Below are 22200 nucleotides of genomic sequence, written 5' to 3'. Positions count from 1 at the left end.
AATATTACAGAAAATGTTTGGATCCTGCCAGCGCAGGTGACATGCCATGCTTTAGTAAAGCTGATGACAAATAAGTGCTTAATAATATAATACCAAAATAAATTAATGGGGGAAATGCAGCACATATCAAAGATCTGGGATTGTCGGTCTGGAGCGAGCGTGGCTCTAGAACCTGCCTTGTCTACCAGATTAAGGTCAAGTCGCTTGTGACCCAAAACAACCCGTTAGTCACATTAGTCACGGTGAAGCCCCAGCGAGCCAGACTTCACACTGAGCCGCGCCAGCTCGCCACGGGGACATCCATTGAGTAGCTGCGCAAAAATCTGACAAAATTTGACCCCCCCCCCCTCCCTGTAGGCAAGTGGACTTTTTACACCCCCCCCCCCACCTGCGTACGTACGCCTGACGCACCCCCCCGAATCCTATAGAACGGCCGATATTTAATCGACGCAGAAACGATAAATAATATTAACGTGTTAAAGCAAACAGATAGACCACCGCTGGACTATCTAACTCATTTGAAGGCCAAAGTAGACAAATTAGTATCGAGTCTTCACCCCCCCACCCCGTTTCCTATGCGTACATTGTCAGCAGACCCCCTATACGCAAACGGTACGCATTTGGCTTAACCCCCCCTCCCCCTCCATGCGTACGTACTCAATGGATGGCTCCTACCCACACGTGCAGCGCGTCCACACACCCAGTAGGCGGCGGTATCTCCGTGTAGCCGTCTCAGTAGCCCTGCCTCTCTCGCTTCGTGCCACTCCTTAACTCCCCGTTTGTATTTCATTCTGTTTAGTCCACTCCGTTTTTGTGTTCATTAGATCTCTTCTCAGAGAGCATCAACACAGCTCAACAATGAGCAGAGTGCAGCACTCACACTGTAAACACAGTTCTTGGATTCGTTTTTGTTCACGAAATTTGTATCTAGCATTGAAAACACAGGTAAATGTATTGATTTTGACTACATTTCACACGTGTTTCTCACACTTTACAGTGTTGTTATTTTCATGATGTACAGGGTTGTTTACGGTTTTATATTCATTGCCAATAAATTTCATTGTTGCAGCAACTAGTTGGACTTTTCAGCATAAACAGACTCTTCCTCCTCGAGTCCAACTTGCCGAGATTTTGAGGCATCACAGCGATGCCCTCCACGACTCCCGACTCGGATCTGGCTCAACCACCTCAATGTAAAATGAGACTTGTTACTCGACATCACCGTCATCATCCATACAAGCCGGGGTGTCGGTTGGTGTGCATGTCAACTTCATGCTCACATAATTGATTTCATCTATCTGGTCAATCTTTGTAAATCTAGGCAGGCCCGTGCTTCCTACATGTCAACTAAACGCGTATCCCCTCCTCACTGTGTCAAGCAACAATCCAGGATAAAAAGTGCACATTTATGAATTGAGGAATGTATACTAAAAATGAAAGAAAAATCTGCAGCTTTAAACAATATGAACATGCCTAAGTGGCAAGTGTACAGTAGAATTAACGTTTTTGTTATTCCTTCAACTAAGACAACTCCAAAGTTTAAAGGAATACAAAAAAAGCTTCTGTACTTAAAAAAATAATACAGTGGATTTACTTAACGGAGCGTAAGACGTGGAATTACGTCATTTGCACTACTAAGCAGGAGGCAGAAACCTAGGAAGAGCGTCTGAATGTCTGTGGACTAACATTGGAGGCTTTTTTTGCCAGGTCAAGTGTGACCCAGGAATGGCTTCGCACAAACCTAAAGGGGAATGCATGGTGCTCGGACGTGCGACCTACAAACCTGCAAGTCACAAATAAATAAGAAACTTCGATCCAAAAATTGTGCTCATTCAGCTCAACTGATTGCTTTAAAATCAAACATCTCCAACCGTATTGAGTAAATCTGAAAAGCACCTTGGGGTGTTTTTTCTCATAATACTTGATATTAAAGCTTTCCTTTGAAGTGTAAAACCACATGATGCTTTCACGTATATCAACCCACAAGCGCAACTTTATCGCTGAATAAAAATGCAGGCTTGCCACGAAACGTTCACACGCCGGTCTTCCGCTGGTCTGCGCTCAGATAGAGGAACCTTCGTTGCAGGAGACGGGCAAGTAGGTGTTTGGCGAGAGCCCGTTGGAATGCTTTTCATCCGGAGTCCCAGTTATCGTCTGCCAGTAATACCACAAAGGAAACGGGTCACCGCATCAATACAGGTCAAGTATATGGCAAAGATAGATAAGTGCCGTGCCGTGGCGTGGCGTGCCACGGTTAAAGGATATTTTCAAACGTCTTGCAGAGGCCTGGAGCACACATCTATGAGTGTGCAGATCCCGATGGAGAGTTCTTCTTCGCATCACCCGATGCCGATAGCATAATGCTAATTTAATTGGAGAGGGGAGGGGAATTAACATAAATAAAATAACGTTTAACTGCAACAAGTGAGAATGCAAGTGTTTTACCTCCGCCTTCACAAAACCCAGATTCGCACTTTGCCTCCGTAGATCCGACTTGATAAGTGCTTCAGCAACAAATCGTAGAGAACAGGGAACGGTACAAGTCAGAGGTGTTTCCGTGCTCAAAACATCAAGCATTCTCCATTGGCAGGCAGTGGCACAAAACTCCCCACTCACATAATGGGGCTCCGTCTACCCGTAGCATGAACGCTGTGGAGCTCCCACAAAGTGGTATACAATTTCTAGTCTCATCTAAACATTTTATTCAATTAGCAATCAACACAAAGAGGGGGGGGGGAGAGGGGAGGGGAATGTATGTGCGCAGCATAAGTAGCCAGTCCCGTGCTAATCAGAGGTGCGGGGAAAGGACAACAAACTAAAGACAAAAAGCAGTTCTAAACAAATGAGTCTTCAATCTAGTTGATTTAAAAGTGCTTAGCTCCAGTGGCTTCCTAATATTGGAAGGAAGAGCATTCCAGACGGCCGCAGAAGTGCATCTGAAAGCACCGCGTGATGCGGTGATCACCTCAAACCATGCACGATGTGCCAGCAACGCCAACAAATACCATTACTGAAGGCAACGTCGACTTGAGCGGGGTTGAACGACAGCCGTGGGAGAAGGCTTAAGATTCTATGACCTGGAAAATGGTCTTCACGCAGCGTCGATCCCACGTGCATGCACCGGTGCGGCCCCTTTAACTTTATCGTTACTCCCCTGAGGGATTATGGGTTTGAGTCGAATGCGAGCCAAGCACGCCAACCACAACGCTGCCTGGCGCTTTAACGGCATTCTGACGAGGCTTTCTGGACAAATGTTTTAACATTTCTGACAGGTACAAGATCATCATTTGTTTGTATTCACTGTGTGGGAGGGTGATGAGTGAGGGCAGACTGGTAACCACAAGCACATTTGGTTTTCATCACACAAATTATCAATGGATAAGTTTGTAGCTTTACGTATACAGTATATAGAAAACACAATGGTCACAGGTGAAATATTTTACGTGGGAATATTTTTATGAAAAGTACTTGACGTACAGTAGATACAAATGAGCTTGGTTCAACAGAGCCATGGTTCCTATCAATTCTAAAGGCTGCACGATGTCAAATAGCAGTTGTAGGATGAGATTATTTCATTCAGCTTTTTATATTGAATGTAAAAAAAGGTACAAAACAGCAACTGGTTATTATTATTTTGCTCTAAGTCTGAATAAATCCCCTCAAGCCATCGTCACGTCGAACTCGCCTGCAATGCAACGACACACCTAGGATCCGAATGTGAACAGATTTCATCGCTCCATTTCTTGGCTGCCACTCCGACATTATTCTAGAACAACGACTCTCATTCCTCCTAAACCATGACGTATACTGCACAAGCAAACTTAATTTCAAAACCGTCTCAATGATGTCATTATCATGCGCATGCTCTCGAATGCACGCGTTCCTTTTCCTGTCTCTCAATGTCGTCTCAAGCTCACATCTCTCCAGGATTCGTTGCACACTTTGGGGGTGCCACGGTGGTGAGATGTTAACTACCTCGCCTGGTATACAGCAGGTCGTGGGCTCAATCACAACCCTGACGTTTGTATATTTGGAGTTTGTATGTTGCTCTCCCTGTGGTCGTGTGGATATTTCTTTGGGTCATCTGGTTTTTCCCTCCACATTCAGAATCGACACATATTTAGAGTATTTTGCTGCTATGAATTTCCACATCAGCAAATTCGTTGAGCTATGATTTATGGGCAGATCGCTTCTGAAAACGAGCGATATAGCTGAGTGGGAGTCTGACCTGGTGAAATAAAAAATAGTTTAATAGTTTCTATTTTTCACAAATTATGATGCTTATGAACTATATATATGCAGGTAGAAGTGGTAAAGCTCTATAATGTCTGTATGTTGAACTTATTTTACACCGTACGTATCCAACCGTGCTACTCGGGAGGTGCGGGGATGGATCTCACCGGTGAGGACGGACCCCAGCAGCAGGAAGGCACACAGAAAGATATTCCCTGCAAGCGGGCTGTACAAGGTCGTCAGCTTCCCTTGCACCAGCGTGAAGATCAGGCCAAAGATCTGCACGATACATTACGATGACAATCAGCCTCATCTCTCGTCAAGCGAGTGCAGTTCATTCACAAATATCCGTCAGTGGATTATCGGGAATGCCGATTCATCGAGCTTGTGAAAAAAAATATCTTTACGAGCGTTGGTTTAAGTCGTTTGGCTGCTCCTCATTCAAGATAAAAAAGAAAATACTTTACCCCTTCTGGCATATATACAGGAGGTGTTATGATGTTCAAACACCAAATAGATACCGATTGCAAGGCATCACATCTGCATTAACCACACATGTCACGAAACAAGCAAATACGCATTTCTGGTTAATGCAGACTTGATGCCTTGTACAAAGGTGTCTATTTGGTGTTTGAACATCTTAACACCTGGATTCATGCCAGAAAAGGTCAAGTAATTTTTTTAATCTTGATACAGTACTAGCAACAAGGGTCCCGTAGAAATGCTTCTCACTCGTTGAGGGTCTGCAACTCAGTGATTATGTGACATCCTTACGGCATTCAAAACAAACAAATAAATAAATATATATTATCACCTAATTTACATAAGGATTGCTTTAGTCGTGATGTTTAGCCCAGCAATCTATTACCCTAGATCACTAAGAGTCACTGTGTACATGTGTATGTAGCTTGTCAATGACATTAACTTCCAATTCTGGAAGGGATATGAAAAAAACTCGATGCCAAATGCCTTCATAGGATTTATTTCCTCCTTTCAAGGTCATAATATTACTTTTTGAAATCGAATTCATCAGTTATCAAGCCGTCTAGTGTAGGCCCTTGCACCAGCAGGTGTGCCACGGTGGCTAGATGTTAACTACCTCGCCTGGTATTGAGGAGGTCGTGGGTTCGATCCCAACCCTGGCGTCTGCTGTATATTTGGAGTTTGCTTGTCTCTCTCCCCGTGGTCGCTTGGATTTTTCTCGGCATCCTCTGGTTTTTCCCTCCAAATTTAGAAATATGCGTTTAGAGTACATGTATTTAGCTGCTATAAAGTTCCACGTGATAAGCCACTTCGTTGGGCTATCATTTGTGGCCAGGTCACTCCTGAAAAAGATGTATATAGCTCAGTGGGCCTTACCCGGTAAAATATAAATCGTTAAGTTGGTTAGTTAGACGCAAGCAATCAATTCCAGGGCCGCACTTTTATCTTGACATAGTAATAGCAATCCTCCCCCCTCGTGTGGATACTTTACTCCCTTGAACGTAACGCAGCGGCTCGTGGGACTCGGCACGGATGTGAAATGAGAAACGTCGAAGAAAGAGCTGGAGCATTGTTCACCGCTGCATTTTCATGTTGTGATATGGACAGTGTGTCCAGCAGTGGAAAGAGCATGGCCAATGATGATGATGATAATGATGCACAGCTGATCGAGGGATCCATGTGCGCACCTGTGCAGAGGCGTTGAGAAGCCCGGAGGAGGTGCCCTCGGACTCGGGATACGTGATCTCAGCGGCAAACTCGAAACCAAGAGGCAGGTAGCCTGTCATGAAAAACCTGTACGAGAAACACATGCGGTGTATAAAAATACGACAAGGTAAATATGCAGCCGTGAAATTGCTTACCCACGCCGCTGTTGGTGGAAGGGCCTCCACTAGCCGTGAGTGGATATAAACAGCCACTCCCGAGGGTATTTTTTTTAGGCCTACTCTTCCACGCTCGCCAGACGCCTTAAAATAATTTGGAGTACCCACACTTTTTTTTTTCACCACGCGCAACCTACCGATCGGCTAACTGCGATGCATCCATTTACACTGCTGCGAGGGCGGTGGTGGGGGGTGGGGGAATGTGAGAAGCTTGCCCCATTGCTGAAAGTGCCGTGCCGGGAGATGCTGCCGGAGTGCTAACGGTGAGCAGACTGGACTGGTGAGCCAGAGGTCATCGGTTGGTCAAATCTTTTAACAATCTAATTTAGCATTGGCGTTTTAAGTAACTGTATATGTTGTAAACAATTTGCTATATAAAAACCAATGCACTCATGATTGCAATTAGGCATGTAACGATTCACTCCACTCAATTCGATGAGTCGTCATTATTCGGGCTCTTTATTTCATCAAAGAATCGATCCTTTGTTTTAACACTCGCTGGAGCGCCTCGAGTAGCCGCAGTGGCTACAGGCACCAACTACAACTCTCACTTAGTTGAATATAACCGATTCCTGCAAACACAATTTGATAAATGTATCACGAGTGGAATGACCGGTTTTAATAACTGAAACAATGTTGTTACATGCCTGATTGTCATCAGTAATTATATTGCTGCTGTCCTGCTGAAAATGTGCTTAGCAAACATTGCCAATGAACACTCGCTTATTTGTTTTAGTTTCAGTGAATTTAGTGGACATGTTAATTATGAACAATCTATAGCAGGGAGCAGGATTTATGAGCATGCATGTATGTTGCACTTCTTTCTCACCATACGTAGCCAACTGTGCTAATTGGAGGTGCGGGGAAGGACAACAAACTAAACACAAAAAGCAGTTCTAAAAAAATGCATTTAAAAATTTTCAATCTTGATTTTACAAAAGCACTTCATAACCCAGGTCAACCTTGCAAATAACAAATGTCTTATGGGTCTCAAATAGTTTATTATTTAATCTTCTGGTTAAATAAAGGATACAACTCATTAGTAATATTATTGTAAGACATGTTTACCCAGTAAAACCTCACTGAGCCTCAAGACTCTTTTTGGAGTCTTTGAGGGTCCTGTCAAGGTTTTGACAGAGCGGGCGACATTGCTGTGTGGGAGCCAAAATTCGTCAATTTGCAGGAATGTTTCGGCAGTGGGACGTTGTGGACAATACCAGTTACACTGGATGGATTGTAGCTACGGGAGGGAACTGTGGAAGCCGGAGGAAACCAATGCAGGACAGGGAGAGAACATTGACTCCACACAGAAAGGCACCCGAGTAGGGAATCGAACACAGGTCTTTGGTGCGAGGTGCAACTGTCACCAATGCACCACCCTGCCGCTTAGAATGTAAGACTTGGACTGATCGCTACGAGGATACAAGACACCCCACCTACCCGAGCAGGCCAGCGGTCAGAAAGACCAACCACATGTAGCCCAGGTCCAGTGTGAAGGTGAACACCACCATGAAGACGAAGGACAAGATGTAGACAGTCAGCGTTGTCTGCCTGCAAGTAAGACAAACACAAGGATCATTGAAGCAGTGGTTCGCGCGGCAGGAATGAAAACACGTCGCATGTTTTAAGCCGTGACGCTTGCATGCCAACCGTATACAATGCGGTGTTTGATATACGTGTAAGGTAAAACAAAATGTACAGGCCTACAATAGGTTCCTTACACCAGTACCGGCATAATGCCCTCCACTGAAGGCAGCTCTACCGAACAGCTCAAGAGGATAAATGCGGCCCAGTCTTACACGCTGTAAAGCATTGTGGGTAATGCATCAAATAAACTGTTGCCCTATCTCCAGTTAAATACAAAATGGACTTCTGTTTTGATCAGTATAACGACCTGCCAGACTTACGTTGACAGTACAATATTTAATCCAGCACGTAAACTCTGGACCGGTTTCATGCATCCGGGGCTCATCGGCAGTTCGGCTTGTAGAATAACTGCTGGTTCACTCTTCCAAGCTTGCCAGACGTTTTGGAAGAGGCACGAAATATATAATCGAGAAATAAAATGTAAGCAAAATAAAGCTTTTCAGATTTAGTTAAATGAGCTGAACTGAAGCTGTTGGTTGTACACTCATCATATAAAACCATCAAGTACTTCTGACAGATGTAATGTAGTTTTGGTTCAAACACGTCATAGCCTTAGAAAAATGCATGCGTGGCTGACACACCTTGTCCTGTGGCCACTGTGTGAAAGGATAACCTATGATATACACCTCTGGAACTAACACATTTATTCTTTATTTATCTCAGTCCAAATGACTTGCTAAAAACTACACACCTTGCTCATACGAAATAGTGGGCAAGTTCGCAGCCCCTACAAGTGCTGACTCACGTCACTGCTGGCAGAAGGCTTCCACTTGAGGGAGCTGAATAGAGCCCTTCCCACAGGGTATTTTTTTGCCTCCTCTTCGAAGCTGGCCAGATATCCTAGAAGAGGTAGGAGGAGTCCCTAGAATTTGCCCCACCAGATGCTACCTGCCAGTCAACTAACTGTGATGCATCCATTTATACTGCTGGGTGGTCAGAGGTCGTGGGATTTAAGAATCTTGCCAAATATTTCGACTGCCACACCAAGAGATTGAATCGGCAACCTCTTAATTGCAAGCCCAGTGTGCAAACTATCACAAAACCACAGCATCCAAATATGTGTGTAAAATTTCTTGAACATATGCAGGTGCAATACAAACAGCAAGCCCGATGCGGGAAAGGTGTGCGAGCCACATTGGCACTTACTTAAAGGTCTTGGTGCGGTCCAACCAAATGCCACAGATGATGGAACCCAGCATCCCCGCCAGCACAATGGTAAGACCGATCCAGCCAGCAGCCACCTCATTCCCCTGTGTGCAAAAAGAAGAATTCATTGTCGTCAGAGGGTAAGAAAGTTCAAGTTAAGAGCTCGTGAAAGCAAGTCAGTCTGTCATCGATGCCTCCTCCATCATGTCGATTTCATGACAGTGTGAACGTCATATATGTGCAATGCCTTGCAATACATTTTGCACATGGTACCTTGCCTATGACCAAATCACCCAGAATGCATCAGATTCCAGATGCTAAGCAGGTATCAGCCTGGATAGTGCCTGCATAGGTGACCACCATGTACTTTCAGGTTGTCGTAGGTGGTTGCTACTTAGTGGGCAGTAGCCAACAGATGTAGCAAATTTCACTGTTGTACTATACTTCTATGCTTCCCACCTTTTACCAACCCGCACTGATTGGCGGGGTCAAACAGCACCTGAGACAGTGTGGAGAGGCCCTCATCAAGCAGTGGAATGACAAGGACGGTACATGTTACCCGACAATTTGGGAATGCTCTAAACCTGTAACACATGGATACATTCCCAGCGCAGTTATCTTAGGAGCTAGAAACACACTCTGGAGAACATTTTCTCCCTCACAAACAGTGGATTGTGGTCATATCTTCGTAACTCTGCTGCTTAAGGAAAATGATTTTGTGCAAGGACAAGTCGCGACATGCCTTCCCAAATGAAAGAACTCCACGAGGCAAACATACTTTTGTGAGCTTACCAGAAGGAGCGGATTCAGTGGCATAATTCTTAACGTGTTTGCCAAAGGAGTTATAACTCCACTGCTCTTCACGAACCTGACATGGATGATTTACACAAGGATAACATTACGGTAGATTGCATAAATGTACATAACCTCCCGATTGCAAACGGTTAATAGCAGCTTAAAAATGCAGTATAGATTCACAACCCTTTCACCTACAACACTTTGGTCATATAGTGGTGGTATTTATGTCAAACATAAGTGCCAATTTACTAACCTTAAAAGTTAATCATTAACAATGCATATTAAATTAGCATTACAGGCAGCAAACACAGGAATGTGTTTTAAGTTTCTTGTATTGAAAAACATGTATATAAGTATAACATGCAGCCTATATATTTCATGACTGCAATGATACATTTGATTTATTAGAACGATTGCCGTTATATAATGTTTCACGATATATTAAATTTCACAATGACAATTATTGCAAAACCAGTTCCCCGTAGCGTTCTATATATATTTCACATTTTATCGCTTTGTTTGGCGCTTTCCTGTTTGTCCATTTCAAATAAAGATGACTTCATTCTTCTACTGATGTTCACTCAACACACGCCTGCCATACACGTCTAATACTTATTGCAAATTTGCAAATAAATATATTCATATAGTGCACATTCTGCGAGTCAGTGCTCGTCATGGGACCTTTTTGCCAGCATCAAGGAATCAAGTTGCTGCACTATCCACACATGCTCGTGGTGAGCATGCAAACACACATGCTCTGGCAATATATGCATTGTTTTTTAAACCGATTGGCCTACACCAGAGGCAAAATAACGATATTTAGATAAACGAAATTACCGTATGATTTATCATACCACTGCCTCATCCTGGAAAGCAACGTCGTTTGTGAAGAGCCGATGAGGGGGGTTAAGGTGCAAAAGTCAATGTTTGTGACCCAAAATAACAAAAATGTAACCAAAGACACGCTGGAAGTGAACTTTGTCTGACTTGCGAGACACACATGGCCACATCATCATCGCGGCATTATCGATGTTTCGTCATTGTGGGGGAACGGCCTCCCATGGAGGTGGGCGGTGTATCTGTTGAGAATGCTGAGAGCCAGAAACCGACAGTCTCGAGGGGTGAAAGGAGTTAGCGTTAAGCCATGCAGCCTCTACAGGCACTAGGATGCACTACAATGTAGCTAAAATATCACTCCTTTTTGACAACAATTGTGACTAAATTGTGACAATGCGTTAAATCTCTGGATAGAAGAGTCACGTCTTCTGTTCATTACATATGGTAGCAGCGACTCCAGATGGCTGGATACCTCAATTGCTCGAACACAAGTTACTCACCATTGCGAAGTCTGCACACATTCAATAATACAAATGACGACGCAGCCCATTAACATTGCCAACGAGTAGTCTTCTGTTAAAAAAAAAACATTTGAAAGCTGACTGCAAATAACAAGCTGCAAGTTTAACACGTAAGCTTTCGCGACCAATATCATCCATAATGTAAGTTTTTTGGGTTAAATGACAATTCATTATTAGTACAGCACACCGGTGTTGGAGAGCCAAGCCACACCATTTACAATCTGAGTACGACGTTTCACCAGTAATTACAACTAGCTTCATCAGCCGACAGCCACATTTGTGGAGAAATCCTCCTGTTTCCTTCCTTAAATAGAGGCGTAGATGTGAGGACAACACTTGCGAGCAACTTCTTGCGCTATAAATGTTGTGGCTTGGCTCTCCAACACACCGTGTGCTGTACTAGTGACGAATTGGCATGTTCTGTTCACGTGACAAACCTTGCTAATTGGCTGTGTCGGGTGGTGGCGAGTTTAACGACACATTTATATATTTACGCGATCTAACCCAAAAAAACCTCTATTATAAGCAAGCTGCAAGTAGATTTGTTCGTGGCATAATATAATGATCATGACTGTCCACCCTTGAGGTGAGTTGTGAGACAGTGTGATGTGTTTGTCAAAGACGGCTTTAATCTCCGTCACCTCACCGGGTAGTGACGAATCACCATCTGATTGAGGAGGGTAGACACGGAGTAGAAGGATCCCGTGTTTATGCCTGACAAGACATCAACATTTCCATCACTCATTTACATATCCTCTTCAATAACAAACTGAACACAACTTAACGACTATACTTACTCTTTGGTTCTTTCGGTAAAGTCACGTAGGTTAAAAAAATAATTGTGATCTATTATTTTTTCTAACTACGTGATTTTACCGAAAGAACCAAATAGTATGTATTCCTTCAAATCTAGATTTAACGACTACCGTAGAAATTTGACTGCGCCCTCCACACCCTCTAAATCACGTGGCTGGAACTTAATACTGTACATATAGAAATCGCCATCTCATAGTGGTTCGTGCTCTTTGTTATGAACCCGGCCACGGCTAACGCCAGACTAGAATGGACATTCTCGAGCAACGCGAATCTGGTCCCACACATTCAAACCGTCTTGAATAGCTGGAGGAGGCGATGGACGTCAAGAGTCTTTCTTCATGCGCAAGGGGGGGGGGGCGAGAGCCAGAGCAGAATATACGACAGACAGACGCAAATCCTATGGTCGGCGTTCCACATTGACCACCTCGTCCCCACCCTGAGCATCTGTGCGCCCTCCTCCTTTAAACGAGGTCACGATACGAGGGGTTTCCCAGATATGAACACACAGGTGCACGCATTTGCGGATAAAAATCAATGTCGCATTGGCTAGCTATTGAGTGCACAGGGCTTTACAACCGCACCAAGATCCACGGGCCGGAAGGTCTCAGGTGCTGGCCTCGGTAGAGGGATGAAGTTAAACCGGGGGTCGCCCAATTAATTCTTTGTACAGGCGTCCCTCGCTTTATGCGCTAGTAGTAGATGCGTCCCAAAAAAAGTGCACACAAAGCGAAACCGCACACAATGTTGTCCCACGTCCGAGCGCATAGCCGCAAGCGAGTGAATTCAAACCGCATAATATAGCGAATTCTGGGTAGAAATAGGTTCGCCGCATTATACAGCGGGAAATCGCAAACCCAACCCGCATAAAGCGAGGGAAACCTGTGCGAGGGACCCCATGCCCACCACACCGCGCCGCTGTACTCCCCGTTAACATCCGTGTGTCGTACCGTAGGTGACGACGAGAAGGCAGAAGGGCCTGCTCCGAGCGAGGTGGACGATGGAGCGCCTGTACGAGTACTCGGTGGGCGGCACGAGGAGGAGCGAAGCCTGCGCCCGACTTGGGGGCAAGGAAGGCCCCTCCTTGAACACTGCAAAAAGCGAACATTGTCAGTGCGCTCTGGAAACGCTGAGATCAACTCGATGAATTTTAACTCTGATAAAAGAACCAACCTTCTTATAACACTTAGTAGATGAATCATTATAATGGAAATTACTTGTGAGGTGAGATGGTTCTTTCACTATGGGGCTGGAAAAAAAACCCAGAGTATTTTGACAAAAGGAGACAAATTATTTTAAAATGATGAGAGTAGTTTTTCTTTCAGTAGATACTCAATATAAACACACCCTTAGAAAAATATAGAAAAAAATCAAACGCTCCAAGTTAATGTTGAAAAATACTAAAGGAGAAAAAACTGTTAACTGGTGCAGTTCCCACTGTCAATTTAAATAAGCTGTTTACAATATAGGTTAAGCCATGTAAAGCTGCACATGCTGAGCGCGTGATGAGTCGGTCACTCCTGTCGCCGTTGTGCTGTGTGGCTCTCCAATGTGTTTTCGGGTCGTGCCGTGCGTTGTCCGGAACTTTGTCCGATGTAATGGGTCAGCTCATGAAAAAGCTCCCAGCATGTGGAGCAAAACAATGGGACATCGTGCCAAACCCGCGGGCATAAAGCACCGTAAAAACACACAAACACGTCGGAGAGCTGGCCACTCGCTCTTCTGCTCTGAACAAGGGCCTATGCCTGTTTATTTTTTTCTACTGTAAAAAAATTATCCTATAAAGACATTCACTATTATTGCAGTTCGTGGTTTTTGACTTGTGCATACCGTCAACAGTCTTAATAATTATTTAAGTTTTCATCAATCCTGACATATCTTGTAGATTCGTATTATCTGCTGGTTGTGCTAACTAATGTCTATTTTCTGTTCTAGACGAGACATTTGCAAAGATAATCACATTCCAAATTTTATTAATTTACCCCATCTCCTTTAACAGCCCAGCTTTGAAACAATGCACATGATATAATATATTTAATTGAAGTAATGTATAGCAGCCCTTTGTTAATCCACTGCTGGATGAAGGCCTCTCCACTCTGTTCCCATAATGGGGGTTTGTTTGACGATACATCACATTGGTCCATACGGGTTGGTGAAGTCAGTGGGGAGGGGTCAGGACGGGCTCGGATATCACTCGCCACTGATAATAGCCATGGCCAGGAATCTAACCGAGGTCACCTGTTTGATAGTGCAGTGTGCTGCCCCCTACGCTACAGCTCCCACACTATCTTCACAAAGCTTAAAAAGCCGCCTTTCAAATGTATATTCATTCTCTGAGGCAACTTAAAAGGTGTATTTTTTACCCGAATATAATGTAATGTTCAAGGAAACAGGAAGCCAGGCTACTGGTGTGGAGTGGAAAGACCATGGGTAGTGTACATTATCACCCTATGACATTTGGCATGTCACCAAATATACACTCGGCCTTGCCGCATTTTGTTTGCTGTCCTTTTATTACAAAAAGCTGTTAGCCAGCCACTTAACCGTTAAAAAATAGCCAGTCGGGAGAAGTTTCCAGAAATATTTTGTCCATCATGCTCGATGATTAGGGGACGAAATTCGGGATTTTAAGGACAATTCTCGATCATGTTCCCAGAAATGTCTTCATGCCAACCAAAGCGCCAGGCGACGCCACTCTCAGTGAGAAACGAGCAACGTGATGTCATGCAAGTAACCGTCACTTCCTGTGACATCATACGTTTGTATAAATCTGAAACAAATGATTTTTCCGGATCGTTACGAATTTGGTCTCTCAGGCCCGATTTAGGATTATTCACATGAATCTAACAGGTGGGAACACATCCTGATCGCTGATATATTTTGTAACGGGAGTATGGCTGCTTAATTTGTGTGGTAATGGTTGCCTTGAGATTGGTAAGAAAATACATTTAGAAAGAAACACTTTACCCAGATGATGTCAGCGATTCATAGAAATGTATACACACTACTGGTAGACCTGCATAAACAGCAAAACAATATAACAGTGTAGTTTTTAGTGGTGTGCTGTAATGCTCTCCAGTGTGTTTTCGGGTTGTATTGTGTATAATGTACAATGTGTTGCTCTGCATACTCCCAGCACGTAGATAATACCGAAAACACATCGGAGAGCTAAAATCACAAAGCGAAATGTTATTTAATAATAAGATAATTTCAGTCACTAATGGGACCTAACATTGCCCTAGCATAATACAAACATGTGGCAGAGGTCGCAACCGGGTACCCGATACCCGTACCCTACCCGATACCCGGCTACCCGTACCCGGTCGGGTACGGGTACGGGTACCCGTTTGCGACCCTGATGCGGTCGGGTACGGGTAAGGAATCAAAACCCGTTTGTGACCTCTGACATGTGGTCGTATTACTTTATAGGTTGTGACAGTGTCTAATAACATCATAGCAAGTATGATCCCTCATTCACCATATCTCAGTGCACGTCATTTTATTTGTAAATCATCTTGAGTTGCAGTCATATCCAGGCGCTTTATACGTCCACACTGTACTGTAATTGAAGCTTCCAGTCACAATAAAGCGACAGCACCCTGGGCACTCGTGCCAACCCGCACTTCCTTCCCTTATCTACGCGCAAAACCAGCCCTGCTATTGCTTCCCTACTTGCGACACTCCATGCATGCCATCTCGTTGGCTCCTCTCACTCGGGGCCAGGGTAGTGCTGGCCAAATAAACATTTGCTCTAAAATATACATTTTCCGAGAGATGTTCGCAGCATGCGCAGCGAAACGTCAGACATCGCGCCGAACAACAACTGACACAAGCCGAAACCGCACTGGGGAGCTGGCACAGCAGCACGACTGCTCCTGCAGTACCCCTAGAGAAGAGTTAGAGGTACATCATCACTTTATTATATGGCTCACGCCAACTGTAATATACAACCAAACATTGCAATTAACGCATGTTCAATTGAGCAAATGGTTGCTGCCGTTGTAGGGCTTACGCTGGAATGGATTTACTCTAGAATATTGTGGAGTATTGTTCGTTTTTGAATAGTTTGCAAAAAAAATTGAAATGCCACTGGCACAAATGCTTTCCTTAGTTGCTGTAATCCGGGTCATGGGATGAACAATCCGCTCACAACACACTAAGACCCTTCTAATCTGCAGGTGACCGTGCCAACAGAAGGCGAGCCAGTCACGAGGTACTCGAGATGTGTATTTGCCATACTTTTGCCAAACTGACGTTTCCCCCCATCACTTTGGGTTGCCACGTCCCTCTCATTTGTTTAACCCTCTAGGTGACCTGAGGATGTAAATAACACAGTATTTTTTGTTAACATGGGTAAGCCTAATTCACATCTTGATGGATGATGGGTGAATGACAAGGTACTTACCTGGTCGTAAAGGTCTACCCCTACAATGTATACATTGTCAACTATGTTTATTATACATTTATAAAGGTATAGCATATACTGTACATTGCATTAAAACATTAATCGCTTTATTGACACATAGAAAATTTGTTTGACCAAATTAGCAGGAATGTGTTGTATCTCAAATCACTGAAGCTAAGCAGATTTGAGCCTGGCTAGTACTTGGATGGGTGAACACCATGCCCAGCAGGATGTTCTAGGCTGTGGAGCTATGTGATTGGCAATGCAGTAATATCCATTGTTGTACTGCACTTCAATGCATCGGTCTGTGCTCCCCACCTTCACCAACCTGCACTGACTAGCGCAATGAAGTATGGTCAAATAACCACCATGGTCTGCAGGAGGTCATCATCCAGCAGTGGACTGACAAAAGGAGCTGTACATGTTGCAAGGCTATTTCACCCCAGACTGTCTGCGCTGCTGATGTTCAATAATGCAAAGCAAACAGGCAGCTGAAACTACACTGCACAAAAAAGGTCGGGCTGAACTTATTGAACTCGGCAGCTGTAGAAAGAGCTTTTGTTTGAATGTTTTCTACCATTTCCATTCAAGAGTAATGATTGATTTACATTGAAGACTTTTGAGTCAATCCACTGCTGAGCGGAGGCCTCCGTGCACCGTCACGATCACAGGGGTTGTTTGACCATACTTCATCTGTGAGCCTGGGCCCAGTTTAGATATCACGAGGCAGTGGTGTGAGCTGTGGCTGGATATTGCAATATAAATGTAAACTTGTTCAAAACTCCATCGCCAGAACATTACTTTAAATGTATGAATAGTCTATCATTACTACTATAACAACCCAGAAATCTGTGTCCCGCATGTGACGTCACACCACATGCCGCACCCCCCCCCCCCCCGCAGAAAGATTATTTTTCACAAAGTCGCTTCTTTACAGAAAGTGACAGTCAAAAATGTATCTACGCAGCACAGTGCTACATCCGTACGTAACGTCACTGCAAAAGAGCCCCCCCCCACCCCCGTCATGACTAGAATTAGAATTAAAAAAAATCGCTTAAAATTTGACATTTCTTTATTTAAAGTTATTCAAATAAATAATTCAACGCAACACGTTTATTTACAGAAAGTGACGGTCAAAAATAAATATACGCAGCAGTGCTACACCCCCCCCCCCTCATTAATAATCATGAGTGGGTGGATTTTTACACTCCCACAGGTCGAGCGGATTTTTTAAAAGCAAATTCGCTTTAAATTTGACGTTTATTTATTTAAAGTTAATCAAATAACTAATTCTACGCTGCAACAAAGTGCATTTGGTGTCTTTATTTATTTCTGCAGCAGTTGCAACAAAAGGTAAGTCTTCCCATCGACAGTTGCACGTGGCCCTGTCTAGATCTAAAAATCCTCAGCGGATCAAAGTGTTCATCAAGGCATGGAAACCTTTTGAACAGTGATAAGAGATTCACACAAAATATCGTATACTGAGAAATCTTCCAAAGTCCTTAAGTTCATTTTAAAAGTTATGAAAATGTTATTTACGTGCAACAATTACTCAAAAAAAATTGCAATCACACAAGAAAACGTAAATGTACATCTTTCATATTACAGCTTCCGTCCTAGGATGGGCAAAAGGCTAGTACTTTATACGATCTGTACACTGAAAATCTGCATGTAGGAAGGGTGAGGAGGTCTAGCCGCTTGCCATTCAAGAAAGCCAGACTCTGGTTGGTGTAAGCTCATTGTAGAATACTCCATCGAGACTTGTGCTCCTTGAAGAGGTACATTATAAAATCTGAAGATGCCATGTTAAAACTGAGACAATATTAATACTTTAATATTTTGCTGGGAGGATAAACATTGGAGAGGCGTTGTAATTGATCATTCGTTTTGTTGCCATCCAAAAACGCAGATCACCAAATCACCCGGAGTGAGCCTGGATCGTGCTGGGATGGGTAACCATCCATTGTGGGTAACAGAGAGCAGCGCTGCAACATCCACTGTTGTGCTGTACCTTTGCCAACTTGCACTACCGAGCGTGGTGAAGTATGAACAAATAACCCCGACGGCCCGCACAAGGTGGGGAAAGCGGATCCAGCAGTGGACTGACGAAGAGGCTGTACACGTACATGCTATCCAAAACATCAAGGTCCAGTAGTTAACTCCCAGCCTGACGCAGCGCGACACGAGTGTAACGAGCACACTGGTAGATCGCTGTCAGTCAAACTTCACATTCACAAGAGTAGACCTTACCAAGCAAAACGAGCAGGAAAAGTAGTGTGGAAACGCCGGCTGTGCCATAGAAGAGGATGTTGATGTAGTAGCCAAGCGAGGCCACCTCCACGTTTGGAATCACCTGGGGTGGAACCAGGAATCCAATGGCCACCCCAAGCTGTGCAGAGAAGCCAGAGACATATTTTACATTCAACCCAGAAAGCTACATAACACAGTTAAATGATTTACTTAATATTTTACTACTGAAGGAAACTGTCTGTAGAATGTACTATAAGTCTCTGAATTTATCACTATTGACTGCAACTGTAAAATGCACACTGGTTCAAGACGGAAATGTACTGTAAAGCTTACAAAACATAATCATAACAACCCCATGACAGCCTTTGTACTGTAAGAATGGCACACATACCAAATGGCCTTATATTAAGAGTCTCTATGGGTTCTCCACAATTATGTAACCTCATTTGTAGAAAGTACTCAAAGGGTCGCTATGAATTTTCACTTGTTCAGCTGCAGAATATTCTAGATGGTCAAACAACATGAATATCCACGTGTGCAATGATTTTTCCTATCTTCTTTGGGTTTGCATGGCATATTGCGAAAATGCAGGTGAAATGATGAAATGCTGACGTAAAATAGCATCACTTTTTCACTGCTCGTTCGTTGACGGATCGATCCTAAGAGGTAATTGAAGTGTTCTTATTCCCTACTCGAATTGTCATCACGAATGCGCTCCACACTCGTTCAGGGTTTATGTAAGAGGTTTTTTTATTCTTGAGTTTATTCTTACGCATATAAGTTTCTCTCCCTCCCTTTTTCACCCTTTTTACAACGCAATGTTCGCATCATAGTTCACCCATTTCTGATTAACAATGTTAACCATGATATGAAATTAATATTCCATCACACAATGAGAGCTGATACAATTACATTGAAGGAAACCTAATAACCATTACAGTTTAGTCTGGTTTTGTCGCAGTCTTAAAACACACACGTGTAGTGTGGGGCCATCCTTTTAGTAGGTACGCATGGAGGGGGGAGGGGGGGTTAACCCAAATGCGCTCGCTTGCGTATGGGGGGGGGGGGGTCTACTGACAGTATGCGCATAGGAATCGGGGGGGACGGGGGGGTGAAGCCTCGATAATAACAATGCAGTCGGCGGTGGACTATCTGTTTGCTTAAACACGTTAATATTATTAATCCTTTATCGTTTCTGCGTGGATTAAATACCGGCCGTTCTATAGGATTCGGGGGGGGGGGTGCGTCAGGCAAACCTACACAGGTGGGGGGGGGGGTAAAAAGTCCGCGTGCCTCCAGGGGGGGGGGGGGGGTCAAGCTAGAGCATTGGCAGACCATGATACGCAATTGTGAGTGTTGCAGATTCAGTATCCAATTATGTAGGAGGAAATGGTGGTTATACATTTATTGGCGAGGCTCAAAATATGGCCCTGGCAAAATGTCTAATAAAAAATGGGCCAGGAAAAAATGTATCAAAGGAGCAACTGGCAGATTTTGCAGCTAACTGGGATGGAATACGCCTCCACCTGAATCACCATGAGCCATGATCAATCAAATTTTGGATAAAGGCTTCCCCGAGCCGTCGCCATCTCTCGCAAGTCTCTCTTGCAAGTCTCAGGTGAGGGCTTAATTTCAGGCGGAACTGTCCAGTTCCTGAAAATATCTCCCTGCTCCATAGCCAGTCGCTAGGGGACAGGGTCCGGGCTGTTTGATAATTTAATCCCGTTTAATTGGCATCTTAAAATCTCCAAAACCGTGGGAGGTGGCCCAATTTATGGCATCGAATTCAGGATATGGCTAGTGGCAGAGATATTATATTACAAGCGTGAATTTGGTGGCCGAGAGCACGCCGATATGATCAGATTACGACACGCGCAGCGCACAGACCCGCACAGCACCTGGTTGCCAAAGACGGCTACGGCACAGGCGGTGGAGACCTCCCTGGGGCCGAACCACACGGAGGCGATGCGTGAGGGCATGCCCAGGATGAAGACCTGGCCCACGGAGCACACGGCCTGCGCCAGCATCGTGATCCCGAAGCCCGCGTGGTCCGGCCTCACGCTGGCCAGCTTCAACCAGGCCCCGACGCAGTTGAGGGCCGAGCCGACCACGGCGATGAGGCGAAGGCCCTTGAGGTCCAGCATCCACGTCACGGGGAAGATGAGCGGCACGTACAGCAGCATGTAGATCATCGACAGCCAGTCCACAGCCATCAGGCTCACGTCGTAGTAGCGCGCGAAGATGTTGCTCACGATGCTGTACTCGATCCACTGGAAGGCGTTGGCCAGCGAGTAGGTGCTGAAGACGAACAGCACCAGCCATCGGCGAGAGGACAAGCCGGTGGCAGGCGGAGCCTCGGGGGTCGTGGTCGGGGTCGGTGATGGAGACGGGGCCATGAGGGGGCCGCGCTCCGGGCCTTTAGACGTCCCCCGAGTCCCGGTCACCTCCTCCTCGTCCTCCAGCACCTCGTCCTCGGCATTGCCTGGCACGGACAAGTATGGACGCTTACCGAATGGACTGGCGGTCTGATGGTGGTGGTCTCCTGTGTAAGCGCTGCCAGATTTTGACATCGTCCACGCGGACGGGGCAGTTTAAATGAATGAATGGATCGACTGACTCGCTGACACGCCGGTGACACGCCGGGCTCGTCGTTCACCAAAGTAACGAATGTAATCAACGTCGTGTTCCCATTCACTCTTCATTCATTACAATCCAATGGTTCGTTCAATCGGCGAAGCGAGCGTCCGTTCGATACCCTCGCTCGCTGTTGAGTGCGCAGAGCGAGTTGCGGAGATCGCGGGTCAACCAAAAATGTGACGCCTCCCCTCCACCCTCAGCAGCAGCTGGTGACGCGGTGACAGCGCGACACGAGCACAGCTGCGCCATCTTAGGAGGGGAGTAACGCAGAGGAGGTCGGCCTCTCGACTTCCACGGGCGACATTGACCTGCGGCGCCACCCAGCGGGCGATTGTTGTCGTGCGATGTCCTTGCGTAACATGGCGGTCTGTTGCTTCGTCTTAACGAGTGGGACGTTTAGACGCTTCGATGTATATCGAGTGTACGGTTCTGTGGAGTCCACGTGCGGCACGCTGCCATGCTGCTCGCGTACGACTGTAAAACAATTTTTTTGTAATAAATGAAATAAAGTTGAGATATATGTGCGTGTAGTTTACACTGCAGGAATGGATCGATGTACAAGGTGGTCCATATGTCTTGTGACCTTCCAATTAATGGACCCCTAGATAATTTTTCCATTGAATCATTATTTCTGACGTAAATAAACCTGACGTAACGAATATAAGGTTTTAGATGATTAAATTGGGCTCACAAGACGTCTGGACCATGCTGTACAGGACTGGCAGCAGCATGCGGGCAGAAGCCTCCATCTAGCAATGGATCGACCACGGCTGATGATGTTGCCTATTGCGAGTATCGTAACGCAATACTGTATTCTAACACAAATATACGAATGGCGAAATATATAGCCTGTTTGCATATTTTAGTCACCGATTATCGGTTCGATTAGTAAAATAAATCGAATAACTAAAACGGTGTCATCTCAGTAACCCGCGAGTCGTTTTCACCATACTTTACCACGCTGGTCGGTGGTGGGGGGCACGGTGGGGTGGTGGGGGGCACGGTGCGGTGTGTTGTAGTGCCCCCTGTTGACAACGTAGCAGATGAG

At 45.0% G+C, this 22200-nt stretch overlaps 1 protein-coding gene across 1 annotated transcript; it reads right to left on the bottom strand.

Moving 5' to 3' along the window:
• Positions 1 to 402: 402 nt before the first annotated feature.
• On the bottom strand, positions 403 to 21338 carry FLVCR1 (FLVCR choline and heme transporter 1). Its single transcript, XM_078606336.1, has 10 exons — positions 20414 to 21338; positions 18516 to 18654; positions 12811 to 12951; positions 11694 to 11761; positions 8892 to 8995; positions 7539 to 7649; positions 5904 to 6009; positions 4401 to 4512; positions 2446 to 2504; positions 403 to 2154 (listed from the first exon to the last, which is right to left on the bottom strand). Exons 1-10 carry the CDS (start codon positions 21083 to 21085, stop codon positions 2062 to 2064), a joined length of 1605 nt encoding a protein of 534 aa, XP_078462462.1. The 5' UTR covers positions 21086 to 21338; the 3' UTR covers positions 403 to 2061.
• Between the last annotated feature and the right edge of the window lie 862 nt (positions 21339 to 22200).

This window comes from Lampetra planeri, chromosome 25 (genome assembly GCF_965212315.1).
Source record: "Lampetra planeri chromosome 25, kcLamPlan1.2.h2, whole genome shotgun sequence".
NCBI classification, from domain to species: domain Eukaryota; kingdom Metazoa; phylum Chordata; class Hyperoartia; order Petromyzontiformes; family Petromyzontidae; genus Lampetra; species Lampetra planeri.
The sequence above is the reverse complement of the archived record's forward strand: the minus strand, read 5'-3'. Positions and strand labels throughout refer to the sequence as shown.

Coding starts and splice junctions, on each gene's coding strand:
- FLVCR1 (XM_078606336.1), bottom strand. CDS start 21,085: ATGTCAAAATCTGGCAGCGCTTACACAGGAGACCACCACCATCAGACC. Junction 12,952..18,515: donor TTTCCTGCTCGTTTTGCTTG/GTAAGGTCTACT, acceptor CGCTTTTTGCAG/TGTTCAAGGAGGGGCCTTCC. Junction 6,010..7,538: donor CTGACCGCTGGCCTGCTCGG/GTAGGTGGGGTG, acceptor TTTCTCGTACAG/GTTTTTCATGACAGGCTACC.